Consider the following 26267-nt stretch of genomic DNA (forward strand, 5'->3'; position numbering starts at 1 on the left):
GGAGGGGATTCGACTGAAAATTTGTCGACTGATATGGAGAGAAAATACCAATTTTGCCTGATATCACATTCATAAGACTTGAAAGAATTTACATTTTTTGCTCCGGATTGGGGGGGGGGCAAATATGAATTTTTTCATCTTAAAACAAGAAACAAATTGGTCCAGGCGAAGCAAGGCCGCAAGGGCGAAAGTTTTTGATCACAAAAGTGATGGTTTTTTAGGAAGTTGGTCTTGAAAAATCAGAGGACAAGCCCGGTCGAAGTGAGGGCGAAAGATGTACCTAGAAATGTAGAAAAAAAAAGTTTCTTTCATCACAGGCCCTCATTTTGCCAAGCCTTTCAGAAAAAGCAGCCCCAGGATAAACTGGTCCCTTTTAACCCCTCTCGATAGCCCTACTCAACTCAAAAAAACCTCGAAGAAGTTATTGATAACTTTATCCTCCAATTTTTATATTATGTATGTATTAACGTTTATTTCTAACCATCATAATGTATTTTACGATTTGTTTCCATGCAAATGGACAAAGAAACATCAGTTTCATTGTCGTCCCAACAGGCTGAAATGGAAACTTCGTTCGTGGAAATTTTAAAGAATTTTTCCACCTGACAAGACGATCCTGAACCACAATGGATCAAGAATACATACTCGTACAAGTAGGTCTAAATATGGCAAACTATCAAAATGATGCACTTGAACATGTAAAAACAAACAATATTCTAGTGAATTAAGTATGTGTAATTTTATTTTGCAGAACAACTGACCTTACAGAATTTCCACGAGCACAGACTTACAATGTTTACCTGGCTGCAGCGAGTACTTACATGTTGAATAATTTCAATTCGAATAGGCACCTGTTTCAGAAAAATTTCAAAGCACTTACCTCAATGAAGTCCATTCAAATTACATTTGATAAAACGAATAAGAAATATTTTTTTTTTGCTTTTCTGGAGGGGTTTGATGAAACAAAAGTTGATACTCGTGTTTAGTTTTGCTGAAAACCTCATTCCTGAGTGAAACACGTGTCATACGATTTTTTCCATTTAGATGAAGGAACAATGCGAAGGCCTTGGAAGGAATAACTATTCACGTTCAGCGTCACTGAAAACCTGATGAACCAAATTATCTCACAATTTTTTCCATTTTCTGGAAACAGGGAGGTGAGGTGAGAGGTGTGTAGGATCGAGCCTTAAAAAGGCTGAATCAAAACAACAAGTCGATAGTCGTCTGCAGCGCTCCCGAAAACCTGTATTATCCGACCTATGATTATTTTTTTTTATTTTTACCCAAACTTTGGAGCCCTGCGCTCCCCCCCTGGACTCTCAAATTTTATCATTCAAAAGATTATAATTGTATATTGTTTTTTTCAATTTTAGAATCCAGTCCCTACAGCTCTGAAATTTGGAATTTTTTAAAAACTGAGGTTTCAAAAAAAAAAGCTCCAATTTGATACAAGTCATTTTTTCCATCATTCTGATAAGAGTCACAAAATTGATAAGACATCAATCAAAAATTACGAAATTTCGTAGAATATTGAAGGCAAGAATTAAAACACAGAATACCAAAACATTCAACAGATTTCTCTCTTCTCCCTCTCCCCAGAAAATATATCCAACAAATTATTTCGAAACGAAGTCATACGTTCTTTAATAAAAACTGTGATTAGACCAGAGATATGATCAAATTAAATTTCAAAACATAAACTTTCAAATTGAACACTACTACAAAAGACCATCCCTTCAAGTGAGTTCGACGTTTCAATATGATCAATCTGTGGAGGCTAATATTTGTTATTCCATTCACGATATGCGCAGGTAATTACGAACAATAGGTAACATTTAAATATTCATTTTTTGTTGACATAACACATGAATAAATTGATCACGATTACTTTGCTTCATTACACATTTCATAAATTACTACAGATCAGCCGTCGAACAATATGAAATACGATCTTACTAACGTTTTAAACGATGCGATAATAAGACTACTTAAAAGTAGTAATTTGGTTGAAAAATTGGTATCGGAAATATTCATAAAAGACTCAACGTATTACTGCCGTGTTCACAAAATCAATAATACCCAAAAACTTCAACCATTTGGAAATAATACAATCGACATAACACATTTGTATGCGGTCGGATCAACTTCAAATAGACTACGTTGCTGCCAAGAACAAAATATAATTCGTTGGGAACTGTCAAAAAATGAATTGGTGAGAGTAAAAATCTGCTTTCAAAATGCTCATACCCACATTAAGGGTACACTTCACAGGTCGATTTTAAGGTTCCACCTATGCAACCTTCAATGCTGTGAAAACATCTACGTCACTATGTGCAACGGAATCATTATGTGAACGACTTGAAATCACGAACTGGTGGTGCATAGTGTTTTTTCTTCCACCCAAAAAAAATGTATTGTTCTCCTAGTACCTAACTATTCTATTATACCCTGTCGATGTCTATACCTAACAAGGGATACAATGGTCAGGTTTTTTTTGTATGTATTTTAGAAAATGTTCTCCTAGTACACACACTAAACACGGGCATATATGAGTACTCCTACAACGTTACATTCTTGCTCACTGCACAAGAACTGGTTTTCGTTTTACCACTTCAACCCTCTACACTGTCTTCGATTTCGCGAGCCTGCAGAATGTATAGGTCTGTATAACACATTCACCCACATGACTGCATCATAGGGTATTTCCTATGTCTGGAAACTCAGCTGATTGAGAGTCTACCTAGTTTTTCAGAGTCGCAAGCACCTGAAGGATTTTCATATCTACATTTATAGGGCTAATTTTATTATCTTGCTCTTGGAGGTAATATTTGTATCACAAGGGAACCTCATAAGGTGTCACACTCCGATTTGAACAGAACCGCGATTTTTGGAAAGAGCATAGTCTAAGACCCGCAAAATCAAATTTTCAGCTGCCTAAGTTCATTTTTCGATTTTTGGCGAATTTTTGAAAATTCAAAATTGAGTGTTTTTGGCCATTTATGCTTTTTTTTAAAAAAAAAGTACATGTCCCCAAACGAATATTAATTACCCGAATCCAAATTTCACAATTTCCAACCATTCTGGAGCCTCCAGCGCGATTTTTCAATTTCTCCAGAATTTTGAAATTGCTCCGGAACTCCAGAAGGCGTGAATATGCAGTTGGGCAGCTAAAAATCGAGTTGTGTATTATACTCGACCTGTACAACGAGTTTATCTACATTTGAGCCGTTTTTGGGAGTGACACCTCAAAAGTGTTTTTTTGAACAGCTTTTTTCAAAATTGAAAAATCCAAAAAATTAAAAGATAACCGTTCGTGAGGAAATTTTTAAAATTTCCGCGAATCGCTGTATTTTGTCCGTAACTAACCCCCCAAATAAAAATTTCACATTTTCCAGCCATTCTGGAGCCTCCAGCGCAATTTTCAATTTCCCCAGAATTTTGAATTTGCTCCAGAAGGCGTGAATATGAAGTTAAGCAACTAAAAATCGAGTAGTATATTGCACTTGACCTGTTTAACGAGTGAGGTGTCACACTCGCTCCAAAATGGCTGGAAATGGTAGAATTTGCGCTCCGGGGGTTAGTTCTTGAAGAAATACAGCGATTCGCGCAAATTTCAAAAATTTCCTCACAAACGGTTATCTTTTGGTTTTTTGGATTTTTTAATTTTGAAAAAAGCTGGTCAAAAAATCACTGAGGTGTCACTCCCAAAATTGGCTCAAATGTAGATAAACTCGTTAAACAGGTCGAGTATAAGACACAACTCGATTTTTAGCTGCCCCTACTGCATATTCACGCCTTTTGGAGCAAATTCAAAATTCTGGAGAAATTGAAAAATCGCACTGAAGGCTCCAGAATGGCTGGAAATTGTGAAATTTGGATTTGGAGGGTCAGTTTTGGACAAAATACAGCGATACGCGTGAATTTCAAAAATTTCCACACAAACGGAGAACTTTTGACTTTTTGATTTTCAACTGGTCAAAAAGCCACTTTTGAGGTGTCACTCCCAAAATCGGCTCAAATGTGGATAAACTCGTTAAACAGGTCGAGTGTAATATACAACTCGATTTTTAGCTGCCCAACTTCAATATTCACGCCTTCTGGAGCAAATTCAAACTTCTTGAGAAATTGAAAAATCGCGCTGGTGGCTCCAGAATGGCTGGAAATGGTGAAATTTGGTTTTGGGTAATTAATATTAGTTTTGGGACTTATTTTGACCATTTTTATTGATCAAGTACGTACTTTTTTTAAAAAAGCATGAATCGCCAAAAACAGACAATTTTGAATTTTCAAAAATTCGCCAAAAATCGAAAAATGAACTTTGCCCTGTAGCCCGTACTCGGCTGGAATCATGAAGTAGACGCACATAAGCTAAAAAATGAACATTCAATTTCTGCCGAAATCCGCAGTCTGATTAGGTCGAATATGGGCACATTTGATGGGTGAAAAATGACACGGTTACACTCATTCAGGGTTCCCATCTTTATAAATGTACTATCCTGCGCATCTCAAAAGTTCAAAGTTCCAACTTCTGTATCGAGCGCGGACTGGGTGGGTTGTGGGGGGGGGGGGGCTCGCGAATGCACCGAATGGGGTTCCCAAAATTGTATCCCCTCTCCCTTGAAAACCTTTCTCGTTCTGTTTTTTTCTCAGGTTCGGATACTTGAATATAAGTTGTGCAATTGATTTTTGTTTTGGTCTTTTTATTCAATTCCACAAAAATTAGTCAACCTGACAGGTACGAAACTGAAGGGGTTTTGGGGGGGGGGGAAGGAAATTAAAAATTTGTCATGAGAAAAAAAATTAAAATTTAGGTATCAGAATAAAATTACGAGTTTTTAAGGTGAAACAAAAGATGAAATGACAATTTCGCTAATTGATATAATTCGCATCAATGATTATAAAGAATTTTTATCTTCCTTTTTAAAATGGAAATTTCAGAAATGTTTTTTTTTTGGTTCAGAAAAGAAATGAAAATTGGCTCGAGTAAGGCGAACTTTTAAAAACTCATAATTCCATAGGTAAGAAATCAATGTTTTTTAAAAATTTAAATTTTGAAAATGAAAATCAAACGGTCCCGAGCGAGTTGAGAGCAGAAGTAGCAAAACAGTCGTTTTTTGGGGTGAAAATTGTGTTTCACTAGTTTAACCATTTTTTAAAATGAATCCCTAATATGTTGTTATAAAAGATCGATCTCAATTTGAAAAAAAAAACGACACTGAACAGCAAACTGACCGTAGCGAAGTAAGAGCAAAAGTTTGCGAAAATTTATGTTTGTAGAAAGTGAAAATAGTTTATAAACATGGCCCGCCCAGGGACCTCTTGGTGTCTTCAGGCCCTTGGTGATCGCCAGGTAACATCATAGGCCAGTCTGCCCCTGTTTGGTGGAAAAGTAATGGTTCAAGTCATAAGAAGTTGCATTGAATATTACCTACTTTGTAGTTTCTCATCTGAAAATTAAAATATTTGCTAAAAAGTGAAAGCTCAAGGAAAGTCTTGACATCGACACCAAGTGATTCACGCGGTGAAAAATATATCCAAGTCAAATTTCAATTTTGTACTCCTATCGAGTTAAATTTTAATACTTTTCAATTTTCGAGAAGTTAAAAATAGAACAATAATTGAACTGAGCATCTCAATTACTTTACGTAGTTACGTATGTGAACGGAAGAGTATTTTTGATTTTTTTCCTATTTTGTTTCATGCCTTGATTCGAGAAATTATAATTAATAACTGGACAGTTCTTTGAATTTTTCTCCTTTTTTTTTCATTTAAAATTTCCTTTCTCGCTAAATTTTCAATGTTTATACTAATACGTGAAAAATTCAAAATTGAATCTAACAGACGAGGGGAAGGGTACCTTACATACAATATTACGAGTATGTAAGGTGCACCGGGGCAAGTCAGAATGATTTTTCGCAATTTCAACTTTGACCAGCTGTTACTCCCCTTCTAATGAACCAAAATGGATCAAATTTATTATGTAGGTTCCCATAAGGGTTCTTAACCTATGGTAAAAATTTGAGCGCGATTGACACAGTAGCTTTCACTCAGTGGAATAAAATATAAACTGTCCTGACTTACCCCAATTGGGGGAAGTCAGAACAGGCTAAACTTTGCAGAGGCGTAGATCACAAACCAAGCGTCCTAGAAAAATTGCACAACAACAAAATTGTAGAGAATTTAATTCTCTTTGAGATCACTCCCATCAGATTTTCACTAGGACGCACGGTTCGTCCGCTATATGCGAAAAACTAAGAAATAGAAAGTCTGTATTTTAGACCAAATTCAAAATAAGTTCAAAACAACAACAAAATACAATTGAACCAAAGACATCTAAAATGAAACTGAATCGCGAAAATTTTTATGCAGTGATGAAGTAGGGGTAGTACCCTCACGTCACCTTTAGTGGCACTTCGTCAGATATAAACCTCTAGGCGCTAGAGCAAGTTTTCTAACTTACCCCGAATTCCAACTTCCCCAGGTGCACCTTATACCTAATACCTATATATTTTTCTTATTCTAAACAACTTTCATCATATTTTTCAAAAATTTAATATTATTTTATTTTTGCGTAGTTTTGATGAAAATAAATAAATCAAGTACATAGTAGGCATGACTTACGAAAATCTGAATGTGAATTTTTATGCATTCCCAATTTTTGAAATTGGCGCGTTCTCTCATAACATAACTACCAATCGAAGATTGGCAGTTTCCTAATAACGAAAAAACCGGTTCTCTAAGAAACCATGGGTAAAAATCAAGTAAAAAAAACGCATAAATACCAATAATTGAATAAGGAACGATGTTGCACAAGCTCAACTGGAATTCCTATTACGATGCGCTCTACAAATTTATGCCTGAACTGCGCGCTCGCAAACAACGTCGTCACTCATACCTCGTTCTTCCGCGCCCGCCCATCAAGTACCCAAACTTACAAAGTAAATATCTCGTTGAGTTTTAAATTTTCTTAAATTTTTTTTTCACAAACGTTTTTAGGGTAAAAATCTGAGTACATGACTTTTTCGATTTTTTCAATAGTGTAATCCAATAGAAAGTTATGCTTGAAAACGGATTCCTGCAGAAATGCCATTTTCACGATTTTCCTGATCGATTAATACGAAAAATCTCAAAAGTCATGTATTAAGAAATGAATCATCTTTCAAATAAAAAAAAAATTAGCAAAATCCATTAAATATTCGCCGAGATATTTACTTTGTAAGTTGGCGTAAAAAACGTTACTAATCACAGCTGTGAAGTGTACCCTTAAACAACATTAAAATGATACCTTGATGTACACGTTTTACAGTAGCATATGTTTTTTGATAAGCTGAGATACTCTGTAAAAGGACACGTCCGAGCAGGAGAATCACATTCGTTTTGGAATCACGATTACTGTACAAGCAAATTTGAAATCGAATGGAGCCACTATTACGAGAATTTATTAATTATTGCGACAAAGCAGTCAAAAAACCAAAGTGACGATAAAAATATCGATATCAATATATCGTATGACTATTTGGAAAACCCTGAAGTGAGTATACTTACCTACTAAGTATGTAGTAGTATTTTGGGAAGAAATATTATACCTACCTATTGGATCTACAAAATCATTATCCTTATACAAGGGAACGTTTTGAAGATGGCATTCTCAGATTTGAATGAAACCAAACTATATCGAAAGAGTATGTCCTAAAACCCCAAATTTCAGCTGCTCTAGTTTATTTTTGTATTTTGAAAATTTTTTTTGAAAACTTACCTAAAGAATTCAAAATAGCTATCCGCCAAAAAATCCTGTATTTTTTTACCAAAAATACCATATGCAAAACAAACTTTTTTTCTGGTCAATATTTCCAGAAAGTCTAGCTTTTTTGTCAAAATTCCCCAAAAATGTGTTTTTTTTTTTTCAATTAATAACATTATCAAAATAATTCTTATTTTTTGGTAAGATTGTAAAAAAACCTACATTTTGTAAAAACTCTGAAAAAGACTAATTTTTTGTCGAAATTGTCGAAAAAATCCTTTGTTTTTTTATTGAAGTTTCCAACATGTGTTTATTTTTGTCAAAGCATTTTTTTTTTTTTTTGCAGAAAATACGTACTTACTTTTTTTAGGTTAAAATTGTCAGAATGTCTTGAACTTTTTTTTTACCAAAATTGCAAAAAATCAATTTTTAATTGTGAGAAATGCCCATTTTTTTGGTGAAATTTCCGAAAAGATCTGTTTTTTGATCAGGATTATCAGAAATTCTTGTATTCACCAAGGTTCACTTTGCTCAATAAAATTTATAAGGTGTTGAAAAAGTATATATGTAAAAATCACCCTTGAAACAGCTTTTTTGAATTTTTTGAATTTTCAAAAATTCGTCAAAAATCCAAAAATGAACTTCAGCAATAAAAAATGTTACCTACAAGGAATTCAAGACATGATCTTTTGATCCAATTTGATTTCGTTCAATTCGAGAAAAGCGTCAATTCAAATCCAGGGGCACGCTCGTGCCCCACCCCGCCCTCCCCCACCGAGAGAAACACGAAAACGAAACGGACCGACGAAAACGAAACGGACCGACGAACACAACGCAAAACGAACACGAGCAGAGTGACACTGATATTCTGAAAGGAACTCGCCTTTGAAGAAGCGCATGCCGCCAACTCATTTTACTAAGAAAGCGTTTGTCAAATTGAAAAATTGAAAGTACCATTCTTTCTAATTTTTCAAGCGCTTTCTTTTGAGACCATAACGAAGTTTCTACGATGAAAATTCGCGACCTTACAATTTGGCCATATTTCATCATTTTTGTAAAATTCTTCGCCATCTTCAAACACTATACAGAAAAAACGGCTGATCGGATTTTTGCGAAATTTGGGAATTGGGTTCAGTTCATCAACCATTACGGACTAGTGAAGTCAAATTGTGAAAATTTTGAATTTTGACCCTTCACCCCCCCATTTGGGGCCTCAAAATTTTGAAAAAAACAAATTTTATTTCATAAATGTATTTTTTGAGTTTAAAAATACTCATATACCAAATTTGAGCAAATTTGAACACAAACTTAAAGCTCTGTGAGCTTTCAAAGTTACAATAATTTTGAGATTTCGCCCATTTTAAAATGTATAATACAGAAAAACGGCAACAAATTTCAAAATACGAATAGGAAAGGAAATTCTTCTCATGTTTGAAGAACCCATATACAAAATTTCAACGTATTTGCATTCCAAATAAGCTCTGTAGCTTTGATTAAAGTTTTCTAGTATTAGTTAAGTTTTAATAGTTTAAAATAACGTTCATTTTTCAAAACTGATTGAATTTTATTTTAAAAATGTATTCTTTGAGTTTGAAAAAACTTATTATGCAACATTTGAGCGAATTTGAACATCAACTGAAAGTTCCATGAGCTTTCAAAGTTGAGTTAATTTTGAGATTTCACCCATTTTCAAATGTAAAAAACAAAAAAACGGCAACTCCTTTCAAAATGCGAATCGGAAAGGAAATTCTTCTCATGTTTGAAGAAACCATATTCTAAATTTCAACATATTTCCTTTCGGAATAAGCTCTGTAGCTTTGATTAAAGTTTTTCAGTTTAGTCAAGTTTGGAAAAATGTTTTCAACGTTGAAGGTCCGTTAAATTTGAATGACATACGTATTCCTATGCCGATGTTGCCGTTTAGCGCAGTTGTAGCGTGTCAAAGTGGCTTGATCTACAAAGCAGCCGCATGGCTGCATGCATTATGCGTTGGATCACCATGCGAAAGGTCTCCGGTTCGAATCCCACCCGCAGCAGCAACTTTTTTTCAATTTTTTTTTAAACCAATTTTCTTATAATAATTTTTGAAATAAAATCTGATTTGTGGAAAGGTACCTCGTGTCCGAAATGTACTTTTCAAGAAAAACGCTCTTAAAGTTTACTAATTTTTTGGGAATTAAAAAAAAATCATATCTCCTCTCCAAATAATATGCTCGGTAAGAATATTGTTTTTAAGACGTACTCGTATCTTTTCTTTTCACATAAAGAACACCAATTTGAGGTGATTCTTGCTTTAAAGTCATATGAGTTTTTGGTATTCCAAAGAAACGTTCTGAAATTTCATTGTTTTTTTTTTTTTAAAGCAATAATAAAATTCGCAGACCAGCTATTTGTGTGAGAACATTCTGCTGTAGAACTGTAGAAGTGATCATTTTGTTCACTTGTTCGGAACGTAGTAGCCATTGCATTTTAAAAGCAGGAAATGCTTTCATTGTGGATTTCCAAAAACGATCAAGAACAGGAAATGTTGAAAGGGCATCCATTTTCATTTTCAATCGGAAAAAAAATTGAAAGAGTTTTTGAAACTTTAAAAATACTCTGGTGACTTACTATATTAAAGCATTGAACTTTTTCGAATTGTTTCTGGTTTTTATCTTATATTATTTTTTTCTATTGAAAATGAAAATACACGAAAAAAAAATCAATAAAAATTACTATTTCAGTATAGTAAAACGGATCCCATTCAAAAATAATAGTGATTTTTACTCAGCCAAAAAAATACATTTTATCTAGAATTAGGTAAAAATTTATTACTCTCATAGTAAAATTTACTATTCTCATAGTAAAAATCACAATATTTTTGAATGGGATCCGGTTACTGTATGAAATAGTGAAAATTATCCATAATTTTTTTTTTCCATGTAAGTTAGATGCATTTTTAATCTTTTCTGTTTTTGATCGTTTTTTTTTAAATCCACGTGGAAATGGAACACATTGAAAGTACAAATTACAATTATGACATTTTATCAGTTCCCATTTTAAATATTTTCTTAAAAATCTGATACTTCAGAAATGAAAATGAGAAACATGAACTTTCAGTTTACAGTTCCTTTTTTTTATGTCTTCTAGGGAAATGAAATTTTGAACAATTGTGTTGTGACAGTAAAAATGAAAAAAACAACAGCAATGAGTATTTAAAAGCAGAAAATGCTTTCATTGTGGATTTTAAAAAAAGTTCAAGAACAGAAAATGTTGAAAGGGCATCCATTTTCATTTTCAATCAAAAAAAAAAGATTGAAAGAGTTTTCAAAACTTTAAAAATACTCTAATGAGCTTCTGGAAAACTGAAGCCAGAACCCAAAAAAACATAGGGAAATTTCCAAGGACTGTAGAGCGCACTCATGCATACGAGTATACGTTTTGTAGCTTTTTCATGAGTTGAGTTCTTATGTGAAAATTGTGAAAATGTTTCTTTTCATTTTTTGTGAGAAAATATTGCGTTTTGATGATTTAGTGATAACATTATTTTATTGATAATGAAATCCTTTATCGATCGGGGATTGGTATAAAATTTTTTCCATTTTCCTGCTGTAATAAGTAATAACGATATTATTGAGAGTACCTCTACCTACCTATTCAGATCAAAATTATTTAAAATTTTCAGCGAGCACATGAGTGTTTTACAAAACCAAACTGTTCGGAATTCATTCTCTTTAATTTGGTTTTTTATTCATAGTTTACCTAATTTAGCAACAAATAACGTTGGGAAATTTTTCTCAACATTCAAACCAGAAATTCACGAATGAAAATACTCAAAAAAAAATCTTCATTACTCCAAGAAAATGGAATTTTTTTTGTACCAATCATTAGAGGATTTCATTTTCTACAAAAAATGTCGTAATTACATTTTCACCAAAATGCATTATTTTCCCACAAAAAATAACAAAAAACATTTCTGCATTTAGGTATAAGAAATAAAAAGAAGAAGCTACATAAAAAATGTACCTATGCGTGAGAGCGCTTTACAATTCATGACAACAAATGTGGCGGATTTTTCCAAATATCTCATTTGAGTGATTTGTCTTACCTCTACTGTCAATAATAGCTATTAATTGAACTGTAAAATTTTCATATGTGATCTGTCACGAGAAAACCAACTTAGTGTCCAAAAAATCGATATTTTTTTTATGATGGATATTGGTAGTACTCAGGGTGCTGAATCTGCCTGCGGTGCTAAAATCGTTCGCGAACGATTCTGTTGACCCTAAATTTAAGGTCAAAAAAATTGAACAACTACAAAAAAAATGAAAAAAATTTTTTTTTTTCATTTTCTCGAAATGTATGTCTGGGGGAGTCAACATGCAAATTTTCGTGGATATCGGCTCACATTTCTAGGATTTAGGCCGTTTTTTTGAAATTTGAATGAGGTTCACTCTGGAAAAATCAACTCTTTTCACCTTGAACAAATTTGTTAAGAAACGTGATACATTTAATAATAATAACTTATTCTTCATTAATAATTCATACTCGGGTAGTTTTTGCAACATTTTTGGCAAAAAATTCAAAAAAATCGAAAAAAATCGATTTTGGGAAATTTCGATTATTGGATTTGGCAACCTTGAATGTGATGATTCTGAAAAAAAAAATATATCGGGTTATGTTGGCACTCATGGGGGCCAAAAGTGGTGCAAGTTTCACGGACCTACAAATTTTAAATCGCCTGATACATAGACTCAAAACTTCAAATGCCCTTCCTGTAAAATTTACGTTTTGGACACTAGGTTGGTTTTCTCGTGACAGATCACATATTTTTAATTTTTCTGAAATGTTTTGTGAACATACTACGTAATAAAAACCACTGATATCCCCCAAAAAATTCTTCAAAAAAGAATTAAGACCCCCGCCCTCCGGCCTCCACCCACACGCAAATTCTCGAGCAAAAAAAATCTGTAGGTACTCATTTTGAACTTTATCATCGTACACATAACTTACAAGTTGTTCAAGAATTTCAGTAATAAAAGTAATGATATAATGCGAAAAAACCGCCCTTTCTTCATTGAACTCTCCATGTTCTTCTTAAAAGTCAATATCATAAATGGATTTTGAGACAGCTTTCTTATAAAATTCTCAACATGCTGAAAAAAATTGTAAAAAAAAATCTTTTGAACTTGATCATTGTATACATAACTTACAGCAGATTGTTCAAGAATTTCGGTAATAAAAGTAATGATATAATGTGGAGAACCGCCCTTTTTCCATTAAATTCTCCGAGTTCTTCCTTAAAAGTCAATATCATAAATGGATTTTGATATATCTTTCTCATAACATTTTCAATACACTGAAAAAAATTGTAAAAAAATTTGGGCGGACATAGATTCAAGGTTCATGCTAAATTACCTGACCAAGTTTCTTCAAAATCTCTGTGTCCGCTCAAATTTTTTTACAATTTTTTTCAGTGTATTGAAAATGTTATGAGAAAGATATATCAAAATCCATTTATGATATTGACTTTTAAGGAAGAACTCGGAGAATTTAATGGATAAAGGTTTTCTTGTGAGTATCTCAATTAACATGAACATATGTACGTAATTTCAGGGTATCAGACTCGAAAAATCTCCAGAAATATCCTACAAACAACATCTCAAGTTGATATACACAATCGGCTTAGAATTACCAACCATAATGCGCAATTTTTTCACCAATGGTCCCAATTTCAACTCACTACTGGGCGAAATGCTCAAGCTGAACCCAAAACAGTACGTTATTTCAGCCCGCCCTGATTTTTTCATCGACGAACAACAGTACTATTACCTCATACCAGACATTTCTCACGTGCACATGAGTTTTAAAAATATCACCATCAGAGGACTATCGAATTTCGAATCATACACAAATGATCAATCGTGGAATAGTCGATATTTTGCTGACCACCTATTTTACACCTTGCATGTGAAAAACGTTCGAGGAAATGCGACTTTAATTACAGGATTTGAATATTTTCCACATTTTCCATTGAATTTTTTCATCGGTAATCTTTACATATCTCGTGTCCAGGAAGATAGACAGATTATATTTAACGTGGAGGCGCAGGACTATTGCATCGTTACAGACAATCCCCAGTCCCCAATATTGATATCGTCGTGGATATCGAAATGTTCAACAAGTATAATTGAGCTCATCGAATTAGCAATAGAAGATTTAATGATGCCATCGAAAAAAGGTAGGTCTATATGTCTATAAATTTAATCAAGTTAAAGTACCTAGAATGCAAAAAATGCAGAAAATTGAGTCTAGCTTGGTTTCAGCTCAAATGGGAAAAGTAAACTCAGTTTCATGGTCACCCCAAATGGCTGAAATAGAAGCTTCGTTCGCGGAAGCTTTGCATAATTTTGCAACTTGATAAGAGAAGACGATTCCGAACCGCAATAAACCGTTTGACCCCAAATCAATATTCAGCTTCCCAAACCCGGAGTCTTCATGAGTGCTAAACTTCGACAAAATATGTACTAAACTAGGAGTGTAATGAAATCAGCGTCTTTGAAATCCTATAGCCTAATTCGATCTTCATTTATTTTATTTTTCAAAATTTTGGTCTTGAAGCTTCTCTCCAAGAGATTCAATTCGAGTTTTGGGATCAAACGAGGTCCAGAACTGTAATCAGCACTCTCAAAAAATAGTTAATAGGTAAATAATTCTTCGGTTATAGGTGCTTACCTACATTGTATACAAGAATGTAAAATAATATGCACGAATGTCGAATAGATATCATTAATTTGTACATCTTAATAATTATTAATTTTAAAAAATTGATACGATATCAAAGTGTATATCATCATTTCTTTTGATTTCTCTCTAGTTAACAGTTTTACATATATTGAGGCCAATGCTCATACACGCACAAGACAAATGAATATTTCATCTTTCATTAACTGAGCTCGTTCAAAATTACAGTTTGCATTGTTATTGAATTTATTTTTTGTGAAAAATACAATTTTTTTAATACTGATGAAGTAGTGGAAAAAAGCAGAAATCAATGTTTCCAAAGCTAGGATTAATTGTGGCCTTTTTACATGTAATAGTGAATGCTGGTGAGTATTTCAATTACTATGTAGTCATAGAAATAACTATACCTACTTACTCGTAATTCATCGTTTTTTTTTTGTTTTTTTTTTTTTGAAAAGATCTTTTATTGCCAATAGATCAAACACCAATTCAAAAATGGTACAATTGAACAACTTGAAATAATATTCCATTCAACATAAATTTTGACTCTTTACAGATAAATCTGGTATTCCCAACGATTCGCAATCACCTGTAGCAAATGAAGTTGAAGATGAACGTTTAAATGGTGAGTAGTTGCCAAAATTCACCCTTTTACATCACTTAAGGGAAAATTCAGATCCCAGAGATGACACAAAATCAAATTCATCTCCTTCAAACTGTTCTAGTAGTCCAAAGTTTTGAATTATCTTTGTTTTACAACTTTTGATTTCCTTTCCATTGATTATTTTTGTTGACGTCTTCAGCCATTTTCAGTCACCCTCCCCTCCCAATCACATCCTGAAAATTTGGATGCATACAGATTTTGAGTCAACGTCGTCGTCTCAACTCAGTCATGGTTTTTGGATTTTTTTTGGAAGAAAACTAGAAATTTCCATCAAAACTTTTTTTTGAGCATTTTTGGAAAATTTTGAGCCCCCAAAATGGTAGGTATACCTACAAAGAAGAAGTCATTCAATTGATTTTGCTTGCCAAGTTCTTGACATCCGAAGTTGAAATTTCTAGAAAACATTAAGAATAAGTACCTAGGTATTACAAATAATTAGATTTTAACACTAGATTTTCATTCAGTTCTAAAACGCAAAATTAATGCATTTTTAGTGCATTCGAAGTGAAACTTCGTACTTATCACGTTGACTTTACTCATACTCAATTTCCCCCCTCCCAACCAAAAAAAAACAAACAAAATTAACGGTTTTTACAGACTAGAAATTTGCAATGTTGAATTCCCTTTGTATAAACAAGATTTACCCTCCTCCACCCCTTCTCAAAGACACAACGAATTTTTCAGTAATTTTCATAATTTTGCAATTTCACAACCATTAAAAAAAAAATTTTTAAATATATTTTCAAAGAAAAAAAAATTGTTGACAAAATTCACACAATACTTATTATAAAAAATTTATATTTTTTTGCCACTTTTCCAGTACATATTTCAAAAAAAAATCCAATACCATGACCTCTTCACCCCTTTTGAATTTTAAAATAAATCAGCATTTTTTGAAACGATTTTGGGCAAATCCCTTAGCCTTCTCAATCAATTTTTCATTTTGAAAATTCTTGAAAACCTAAACAACTGTTACTTCCAGATATTTTGTTTTTTAAAAGAAACTAAAATAAGCTTTTGAATAATTCAAAAAGTGAAATGAATAATTATTATGTTTTGATGCGAGAAAATGACTTTTGTGGGTTTGGCATTCCTCAGATTTGAAGATGTGTAGGCTACTTACTTGTACTTCTAGGAATTTGGAAATTTCAATTTTGAAAATGAAAAGCAATGTGACCCAAGCGAAGCGAGAGCAAAAGTTTTCAAAAATTTATAAAAATGAGGAATTTTCCTCCACTGGATAAAAAAAGTTGTGGAAATCGAGAGGGGAAATTTTGAACAGAGTTCGGAATTTTTAATGACATTCAAAACCAACTTTTGAAATATTTTGATTCCAAGATGAAAGTAACTTGCACCAGAGAAAATGAAATGTCGCAAAACACCGTTTCAAAAATACCGAAAATCAGTATCCAATTTTGGGCTCCAAATTTTGCAGAAGTGCTCAAAAACATTTTCGTCGAAATATCCAAAATTCTCGTGAAATTTTAACCTATTTCGATAGGTCGCATGACACTTATCCCAAAATTAATTTCGAAAATTGTGACACAATTTTGAGCACAAAATTCTTCAGAAGTGCTCAAAAAAAAAAAAAAATGTTTGTCTAAATACTTGAAATCCTCGTGAAATTTTGACCCATTTTGATAGATTTCAAGCCACATCTCCAAAAATGTTTCCAAAAATCGTGACTTGTTTTGAGACAAAATTCTTCAGAACTGCTCAAATTTTTTTTGTCAAAATATTTTAAATTCTTCTGAAATTTTAACCTATTTTGATAGGTCGCAAGCCACATTTCCAAAAATTCTGAAAATCGTGACTCAATTTTGAGCACAAAATTCTTCAGAAGTACTCAAAAAGCATTTTTGTAGGAATATTTAAAATTCTGGTGAAGTTTTAACCTACAAGTATTTCGATAGGTCGCATGACACTTATCCCAAAATTTCGAAAATTGTGACTCAATTTTAAGCAAAAAATTCTTCAGAAGTGCTCAAAAAAATTTTTGTCGACATATCCGAAATCCTCGTGAAATTTTGACCCATTTTGAATTTTGATAGGTTGCAAGCCATATCTCCAAAAATGTTTCCAAAAATCGTGACTTAGTTTTGAGACAAAATTCTTCAGAACTGCTCAAAATTTTTTTGTCAAAATATTTTAAATTCTTCTGAAATTTTAACCTATTTTGATAGGTTGCAAGCCACATTTCCAAAAATTCTGAAAATCGTGACTCAATTTTGAGCACAAAATTCTTCAGAAGTACTCAAAAAGCATTTTTGTAGGAATATTTAAAATTCTCGTGAAATTTTAACCTATTTTGATAGGTCTCTCATGTCAGTTTACCACTTATTCCAAAAATCGTGACTCAATTTTGAGACTAAATTCTTCAAGAGTGCTCAAAAACATTTTTGTCGAAATATTCAAAGTTCTCGTAAAATGTTAACCTATTTTGATAGATCGCAAGCCACTTCTCCGAAAATTCCAAAAATTGTGACCCAATTTTGAGCACAAAAATCTTCAAAAATGCTCAAAAAACATTTTCGTCGAAATATTCGAAATTCTTGTGAAATTTTAACATACTTTGATTGATCGCAGGCCACATCTCCACAAATCCTGAAAATCGTGACTCAATTTTGAGCTCAAAATTCTTCGGAAGTGCTCAAGAACATTTTTGTCGAAATATTCAAAATTTTCGTGAAATTTTAACCTATTTTGATGGGTCGCAAGCCACTTCTCCGAAAATTAAAAAAAGTGTGACTCAATTTTGAGCACAAAAATCTTCAAAAATGCTCAAAAAACATTTTCGTTGAAATATTCGAAATTCTTGTGAAATTTTAACCTACTTTGATTGGTCGCACGCCACATCTCTACAAATCCTGAAAATCGTGACTCAATTTTAAACTCAAAATTCTTCAGAAGTGCTCAAGAACATTTTTGACGAAATATTCGAAATTTTCGTGAAATTTTAAGCTATTTTGATAGGTCACAAGGTCACTTTATAATAATTCTACGACGGTTAATTTTCACTTGAAACTAGCAGTGGTGGAGGAGACTTCAAACCTCCCCCCCCCTTCTCCACCCATAAACGTTCTAATAAGAGATTCCATATGATTCCAGGCAGCATTCCCAAAACACCCCGTCTATATCTGGCTTGCGATCGCGAAAAATCACTCTTGAGGCGTCATCCTTGGATCTATTCCGGCGCCGTAGATCGTGTGGAAGGGAGAGTGCGATCGGGAGCAACCATCGACATTTACGACGATAAGGGTAATTGGTTGGCCCGGGCATCTTGGTCGCCCCTATCGCAAATTCGGGCCAGAGTATGGAGCTTCATTGAGGACGAGCAAATCGATGTAAACTTCTTCCTGCACCGGCTGAAGGTTGCTCAGCGTCTACGCACATCACTGGCTACTCGGGATAGTCTCGATAGCTATCGCCTGATCTCAGGCGAATCTGATGGTTTGCCTGGTATCGTTATCGATCGCTACGGTGATTTTTTAGTTCTGCAATTGCTCTCTTCGGGGGCCGAATACCATCGTGAAAACTTATTGAAGGCGCTCAAACGTTGCTATCCGAAGTGCTCCATATACGAACGTTCCGATGTGGCAGTGCGGAAAAAAGAAGGTCTGCGGAAAACTCAAGGGGTTATTAGCGGCGACCAGCCACCACATTTGCTCCACATTCGCGAACACGATATGTCCTTCTTGGTGGATATTGTCCAAGGCCATAAGACTGGTTTCTATCTTGATCAGCGCGATGGCCGGATTGCCGCTCGTAAATACGCTATAGGGCGTCGGGTTCTAGACTGTTTCAGCTACACCGGTGGCTTCTCCGTATCGGTGATGAAAGGAGGCTGTCGCGAAGTCATCAACGTTGACACCTCTCAGCAAGTGTTGGACATAGCGAAGCAGAACCTGGCACTGAATAGGCTTGATATGTCACGTGCTCGATTCGTCCGGGATGATGTTTTCCAATTGCTGAGACGGTACCGTGAGGAGGGCGAAACGTTTGGTATGATTATCCTAGACCCACCCAAGTTTGCTGAAAATAGGAACCAATTGGCCAGCGCTTGTCGTGGCTATAAAGATATTAACATGCTGGCGATGCAACTGCTGGAGCCGGAGGGTATCCTGATGACGTTTTCATGCTCTGGTCTGATGACTACTGATCTGTTTCAGAAAATTATTGCGGATGCTGCCCTTGATGCTAAACGTGAGATTCAGTTTATTGAGCAGTTTCGACAGGCTGCCGACCATCCGGTAGCTGGTGCTCATCCTGAAGGGTTGTATTTGAAGGGATTCGCTTGTCGGGTCGAGTAAATCATAGCTGTGTAGACTGTGTCCTTGAATTCACCTGCAGTCCTGCAGGTCTTATGATTGGCAGAAAATTTAACGTGGGGCTTGTTGTGGCAGCAGGTCCTGCATAAACTGCAGTGGTACGAGTAGGTATCTGGAGATCATGATTAATGTGAATTCAGAGTACTCTCAGGACTCAAGAGAAGTCTTCGCTGGATGACATTGCGACTGAAAGCTGACGATAGCTTGCGTACTGCTCCTTGGTGCCGCAAGATTATTGAAGATGAGTAGGGATGCAGCTGGCATATGGATTGTTTCCCCTCCATGGCTGATTGGCTGAATCCATCAGTTCCAGATTCATACACCTCACCGGACTTTTCCCGTCTTTAGGGACCCATGTTTGAATCCTAATATTTTTAGCTGAACATTTATTGGCTTAATCCAGCTCACTTTCACTCTTCAGTTTTCTGCCACCAGTAAAAATAAATACATATACTTATTCCAGTCTCAGTCAAGGGGGAATTTTTGAACAGCGATCCATCAACACATTTATCTATTCCGTCATTTTTGGGCAGCATTGCCAATTCCTCGTTAGGATTGCAAAACGAAAACCATTTCCAATGCAATGGTTATGTACCCAATGGCAATACCCAAATCCTCGAACAGATGTAATTGCTGTTTTTTTTTCTTCTCCAGATTTATAAATAAATCCTGATAGCTTTTTTGTGAATTTGAAACTTATGTTCATTATGAAAATGTTCAACTATCAATTTTAGAAGTTTTCAAACAAGATTTTGAATCATTACTGAATTTCCATCATTTCAATCAGTTTACCATTCAAGTCCTGAAAATTTTTTGCTTGTGGGTTACGAGGAGTTAGAATTAGGGTATTATTACGAGTACCTACCGATATAAAATTTCCAAATTGAAATCCAAAACTAAATTTTTCAAAAGCACTCGGTTACGTTGGTTGGAGTGAACAAAACACGTTTGAGATTTTATGAGCCCCCTATAGTCGCACAGGAGGCGAGCCAGGGGTCCTCAAAGTAGCGTCATTTTTGAAAAAGTATTTTTCGAAGATTTTTGAATTTTATGTACCTACCATTTCGGACCCTTCTGACACTTTTGAGACGATTTTAAATTTTTCTCGAATTTAAAATATCTCCAGAAAACGAGGAAATTGACTCGGGCTGCTAAATCCACGAAATTCCCAAGAGAGTCAGTTCAAAAAATTGAATTTTTGACCAATTAGTAAATTCCAGAAAGAGTAAAAAAAATATCAAATTTTAAAAGAAGGTGCATTATAGGGCAAAACGCGTATTTCAGGTTGCATACATGCGCCTTGTGAATGGTAGGCTAAACCTTGCAAGTCTAGCTGTAAACAATGCTGTTCACTTCTACTTTTCAGCTCGTCAAGTCAATTTTCTCGAGGAAGACCTTTGAGGATTTCAAAAAATGTAGTACCGTTGGAAAGGGAACAAAATTCTCTACAATTTTGAGCCATAAAATAATGGGGTCCTCGAGAAGGTTTAAAAGTTCTGCCGCCTCAAAGTTCAAAGTGGACGAAACATAATATGTTAAATTGGCTACCTTTTTCAACTCGTCAAGTCAATTTTCTCAAGGAAGACTTTTGCGGATTTCAAAAAATGTAGTACCGTTAGAAAGGGCACAAAATTCTCTACAATTTCAAACCATAAAATAATGGGGTCCTCGAGATGGTTTAAAAGTTCTGCCATCTCAAAGTGCAAAGCTGACAGAACAATGAGTTGAATTTTTCCGCATTTTTCTGCTCCTTAAGTCAATTTCCTCAAGGAAGACCTTTGAGGATTTCAAATTTATTACCGTTGGAAAGGGCACAAAATTCTCTACAATTTAGAGCCATAAAATAATGGGGTCTTCGAGATGGTTTAAAAGTTCTGTTGCCTCAAAGTGCAAAGTGAACAGAACAATATGTTGAATTGCATGGCGACCATTTTCAGCTCCTTAAGTGAATTTTCTTAAGGAAGACTTTCGCGGATTTCAAAAAATTTAATACCGTTGGAAAGGGGACAAAATTCTCTACAATTTAGAGCCATAAAATAATGGGATCCTTGAGATGGTTTGAAAGTTTTGGCATATCAAAATCAAAATGCAAAGTGGACAGAACAGTCACTAGCTTGAAGCCTACAGAATGTAAGGGGAATCAAGATCCGCAACCACTTATACGCTGTGTGACGTCAGAGCGTTTTGCCCTATATACATACCAGTACATATCTACCAATGACGAACTTTTTTTTTTTTTTTTTGAAAGATATCTTCTTGTGAGTCTATATAAATAATCATGCGACTCAAAAAAATTGCAGTTTTACCTTTTTGGAACCTCCAGCTAGTTTCCAAATTTCTCCAGATGAAAGTTGCAGAAGAGAGAGTCGAAAAAATTCATGTGTAGAATGTATGTAGATAGTAAAATTAACTAAAAAATTTTCATCATTTTTGACCTTTTCTTTTGTGTTCAATACGCACCTACCACCTAGGCACCTACCTTCGAAATTTGACCGAAGAAACCCACAAAATACATAATTTTGGGAAACCCTTCAATTTCCAAAGTAAGTTCAAGACTCAATTCAATTTTTTTTCAAGGTATCACAATCTAATTTCTTATTTCACTTTTTGGGATAAAGGTTTTTGAAATTCAACATTTCAAAAACAATTTGAAAATTGCTGCCAAACACATTATGATCGTGAGTCCAACTGACAAGAGGAAGTGATCCAGATGATATTCGCCGATTTCAATAATTCTTGCACCATTATACAAGAGGGCACTAAATATACTCTTACCCCAAGTTTTCAGCTGTTGAAATCGATATTTCGATATATCCGCCGATTTCAATAATTCTTGCACCATTATACAAGAGGGCACTAAATATACCCTTACCCCAAGTTTTCAGCTGTTGAAATCGATATTTCGATTTTTATAACGATTTTCGATTTTTACACAGCAATTTTGGAAATTAATTTCAAGCAAAATAAAATCGAAAAATCGCGTTAAAAAATTGAAATATCGACTTCAGCAGCAGAAAATTTTGGGTCAAGACTATACATCCGGTGTGTTCTACCCAATGATGCGAGAATCGTTGAAATCGTCGAATGTCACCTAGGACATCTCCCTTGTAAGTAGATTTAGGTAGTAAAGTAGGTACCTATTTGATAAGAACGAGTCTTAGGATATGTTTTGATAATGTGCGAACTTCCTGTAATTTGAAAAAGATAAAAAGTTGAACTGATAAAAAAAGCATGGCTCAACCAAATTTCAAAAAGCAAGATTGATATAACGAAAAACAAACATTTTTCAGAAAATTTGAAAAAAAAAGCCACGCGGCCCAAACGAAGCGAGAGCAAAAGAAAACTTATAATTTGAAAAGGTTTTCTCTGTATTTTCTTGTAGGTACCATTATTACAAAGAGTTTGATGAAATCAGCTATAGGGTAAACCTCTCTTCCCTAATTCCCCTTTACTGAACAGAATTGCGTATTTACAATTCAATTTCAAAACATAATTAATCCTATGATAACGATAATTGAATCGATGAGACTAAACCGAAATTAAAAACTAGCTTTAGAATTCGACAGTTCGGCACATCTGAACGATTAAAAAACAGTAGGCCTAACTACAAGTATTTGGTAGATTATTTCCTCAAGTGAACTCGGTGTTTCAAGGTATGAATAATCCGTGGAAGCTTCTATCCTTCATTCTGTTCGTATGGGGAGGTAATTAAATATAATGATTTTAATTGACCCGAATTATAAGCTATAAAATAGGTACATCACTCTAGCTTCAATTTCTTCTGAAATTAATTGCTATCACTTCGATGAATATTTCAGAGATCAGCGCAGCACATTCCTCGTCGAGTTGCAATTTTTCAAAATACGATTTCACCGATATTTTGAACGATGCAATTGTACGCATACTCAAAAGTGATACTATTGCTGAAAAACTGGAATCGCTAATTCTAGTTGGAGATGACCGCAAATACAATGGTGAATGTAGGATTAATACTGGAAAAATTCCATTCTTTGAAAATCCAATCGACATATCTGGCGTTCGTGTTATTGGAGACAATTTCAATGGACTTCGCTTAGATAAAAATCAACATAGCACTATTCGATGGGAATTTCCTAAAAATGAATTGGTAAGCAGTATAAGCATACATTTACCCATACCTCTACCAAAACATGCCTAATGAAAAAAATGAACTCGTGCATCACGTAATCGGTTTTTCCTATGTGTTTAACCCCGTAGCGTATGCTCTACAGCCACCTGGAATACCAGATATACGGACATACGTTCATAGAAGTATCAAATTCGTTTTGGAATTTTAATGTAAAATGTAGTCAAATCGTAGCACAAGGACTCTGGTATAGAAACTTGTCAGTTATTGCAACGAAATCATTGGCAAAACAAAAAGACGATGAAAACATCACGATTGGGATACATTGGAATCACATGACCAACCACAAAGTAAGCATGAGTAAAGTCGTGGTATACGTACGAGTAGATAAGTACCTACTTGTATAGGAAAAAAATCAAATAACATTATTGTGATTTTAGGGTATTCGATTTACTAAAAAAAAACGAAAAATATCTTACAAACATCACCTCAGTTTGCTGTACTTATTTAGCTTAGAATTCCCAGCCATAATACGTCACGTTTTCAACGATGGTGGTAATTTGAGAGCATTATTGGGTAAAATGTTCAATCTACATCCCAGACAGCACATAATCGCAGCCTTTCCTGATTTCCCGACCAACGAACAGCGATACTATTACCTCATACCCGATATCTCGATTGGCTTCCTGGTTTTGAAAAATATCACCATTCGAGGACTATCGAATTTCGAATCTTATATGAATAAACGAACAGCGAAGTTTCACCGATATTTATCCCACTGCCGTGTTTACACCCTACGTATATCGAGTGTACAAGGAAACGTCACTTTGGATCCAGGATTTGATCATTTATCACGTTTACAGCCGACGTTGAGTTTTTCTATCTCTAATCTTGATATCACTTATGCTCCAAAAACTCAGAAATTCAGGGTAAAAGCACGAGACTATTTCATCGATGAAAACTCTCCGAAGTCTTCTTTACAGATATCTTCGTGGTTGTCGAAATATTCAACGAGTATAATGAAGCTTATCGAATTATCTATACAAGATTTGCTTGCGCCGTCGAAAGAAGGTAAGACAAACGTTATCTATTTCTAAGATTTTTGAAACTTGGAAGCAAATTAGTTGAAAATATTATGAAGTTTAAATCTTGCAATTTTTAAAAATCTGTGTTGATTTACCTACATGTGTCTAACTATATTTTTCAACTGTTTGATTGCTCATGCTCTTTTGATCATCTTGATAGGTGATTCTAATGTATGTGCATTTTTAGTGCTCCGCCCTTTCATAATCTCATTTTAATTTGATCCAAAATAGACACAGAAAAATCAATTTCATCAACACCTCATCTCAGAGAAATGGACACCTCGTTCATGAGACTTCTGACGAAACCAGCATCTGACCCACAGTGAAATGCATGGATAAAAAATTTGATCAGTCGATTCAAAGCTATAAGTAAATAATTACTATAGATAGTTTCGTTTACTAAATCGTAATATTTATTCAATTCGAAGACCGTGTGACTCAGGTAGATGACAGCATTTTAAAAAGAAACTAAGTATAATTTGTGCAATAAAGAATCGAAAAAAAATCCGTTTTGCGTTTTCTGACCTGATTGATGAAGAGTGACGATAAGGGCAGATATTTTGAAACGTTCACATTCAATAAAACGAAATTGATTTGACCGCGAGACTGAAATTTTGGAAAGATCATGGTCTATAAAACCTTCACAACCAAAATTTCAGCTACCTATCATACCTACTCAAAGCAATTATTTAATTTTTCGGCAAATTGATAGTGAGATTAAGCACAACTATGATAGAGTGAAGACTATTATTATGATAGGGGGATATTATTATAATTTTTGCCTAAGGTGGTTAAGACAATTTTCATTCCCTAGAGAGTGAGATTTACCTACCCGTTAGATGGTTTAGTCAGAGAGCTTTTATAATAAAACCAGATCACTCTATGCACATAAAAATGCTATTTGTAGTTTAAACTCAAATACAGTAAAAGCTCGTTATAACGCTCTTCAAGGGACCGGAGAAAAAGAGCGTTATAAGCCGAAGCGCGTTATAGCAGAAGCGCGTTATAACCGAAAGTCTTTAACGCTGATTAGCGTTATACCGCGAATTCTCGTTTTAAAGCGAAAAAAGCGTTATAAGAGAAGTGGAAACGTGAACTTTATTTTGAATTTTAACGCCTGTTCCAGCTGGAAATAAAAAAATCTGACATTTTAATTTGATTTTGAGGTCTGCTGTAATAATATAAATGATTTTTTGGCAACATTTTGCCATAAAAGTTTTTTTTGCTTTTTTAAAAATCAAAACTACAAAAATTGCAAAAAAATACTGTTGTTGGGGCCAAAATTTTCGAAAGTGATAATTTTTTACACATGAGTACGCTTTTTTTTCGCAAAAAATTAGGTTTTTGTTGTTAAAATTATGAAAAAAATGTGATTTTCCCTGAATTTTAGAGCGTTAAAACGCGATTTTTAATCACTCATGAGCGTTACATCGCGATTAATTTTACATTGGTTTAAATGGGGATGTCAAGGGACCGGAAGAAATCAGCGTTATATCGGAAAGCGTTATAACGAGCTTTTACTGTAAATAGATATCTCCAAACATGTCAATATTATTTATTCGTCGTAAAAATACAAACAAGGTGAATTAATATAAAATACTTGCAGATATTTTATAATTTA

The 26267-nt window shown here is 34.3% G+C and overlaps 2 protein-coding genes across 2 annotated transcripts; both read left to right on the forward strand.

The window, feature by feature from the left end:
• Positions 1 to 14549: 14549 nt before the first annotated feature.
• Positions 14550 to 20219, forward strand: LOC135837100 (ribosomal RNA large subunit methyltransferase I-like). Its single transcript, XM_065352260.1, has 3 exons — positions 14550 to 14829; positions 15021 to 15089; positions 18237 to 20219. The coding sequence occupies exons 1-3, from the start codon at positions 14775 to 14777 to the stop codon at positions 19436 to 19438; spliced, it is 1326 nt and encodes a 441-aa protein (XP_065208332.1). The 5' UTR covers positions 14550 to 14774; the 3' UTR covers positions 19439 to 20219.
• Positions 20220 to 22991: 2772 nt separating this feature from the next.
• On the forward strand, positions 22992 to 25158 carry LOC135837102 (uncharacterized). Its single transcript, XM_065352266.1, has 5 exons — positions 22992 to 23160; positions 23275 to 23582; positions 23693 to 23911; positions 24002 to 24632; positions 24878 to 25158. Exons 1-5 carry the CDS (start codon positions 23112 to 23114, stop codon positions 24970 to 24972), a joined length of 1302 nt encoding a protein of 433 aa, XP_065208338.1. The 5' UTR covers positions 22992 to 23111; the 3' UTR covers positions 24973 to 25158.
• The last annotated feature ends 1109 nt before the right edge of the window (positions 25159 to 26267 follow it).

This window comes from Planococcus citri, chromosome 2, assembly GCF_950023065.1.
Source record: "Planococcus citri chromosome 2, ihPlaCitr1.1, whole genome shotgun sequence".
NCBI classification, from domain to species: Eukaryota; Metazoa; Arthropoda; class Insecta; order Hemiptera; family Pseudococcidae; genus Planococcus; species Planococcus citri.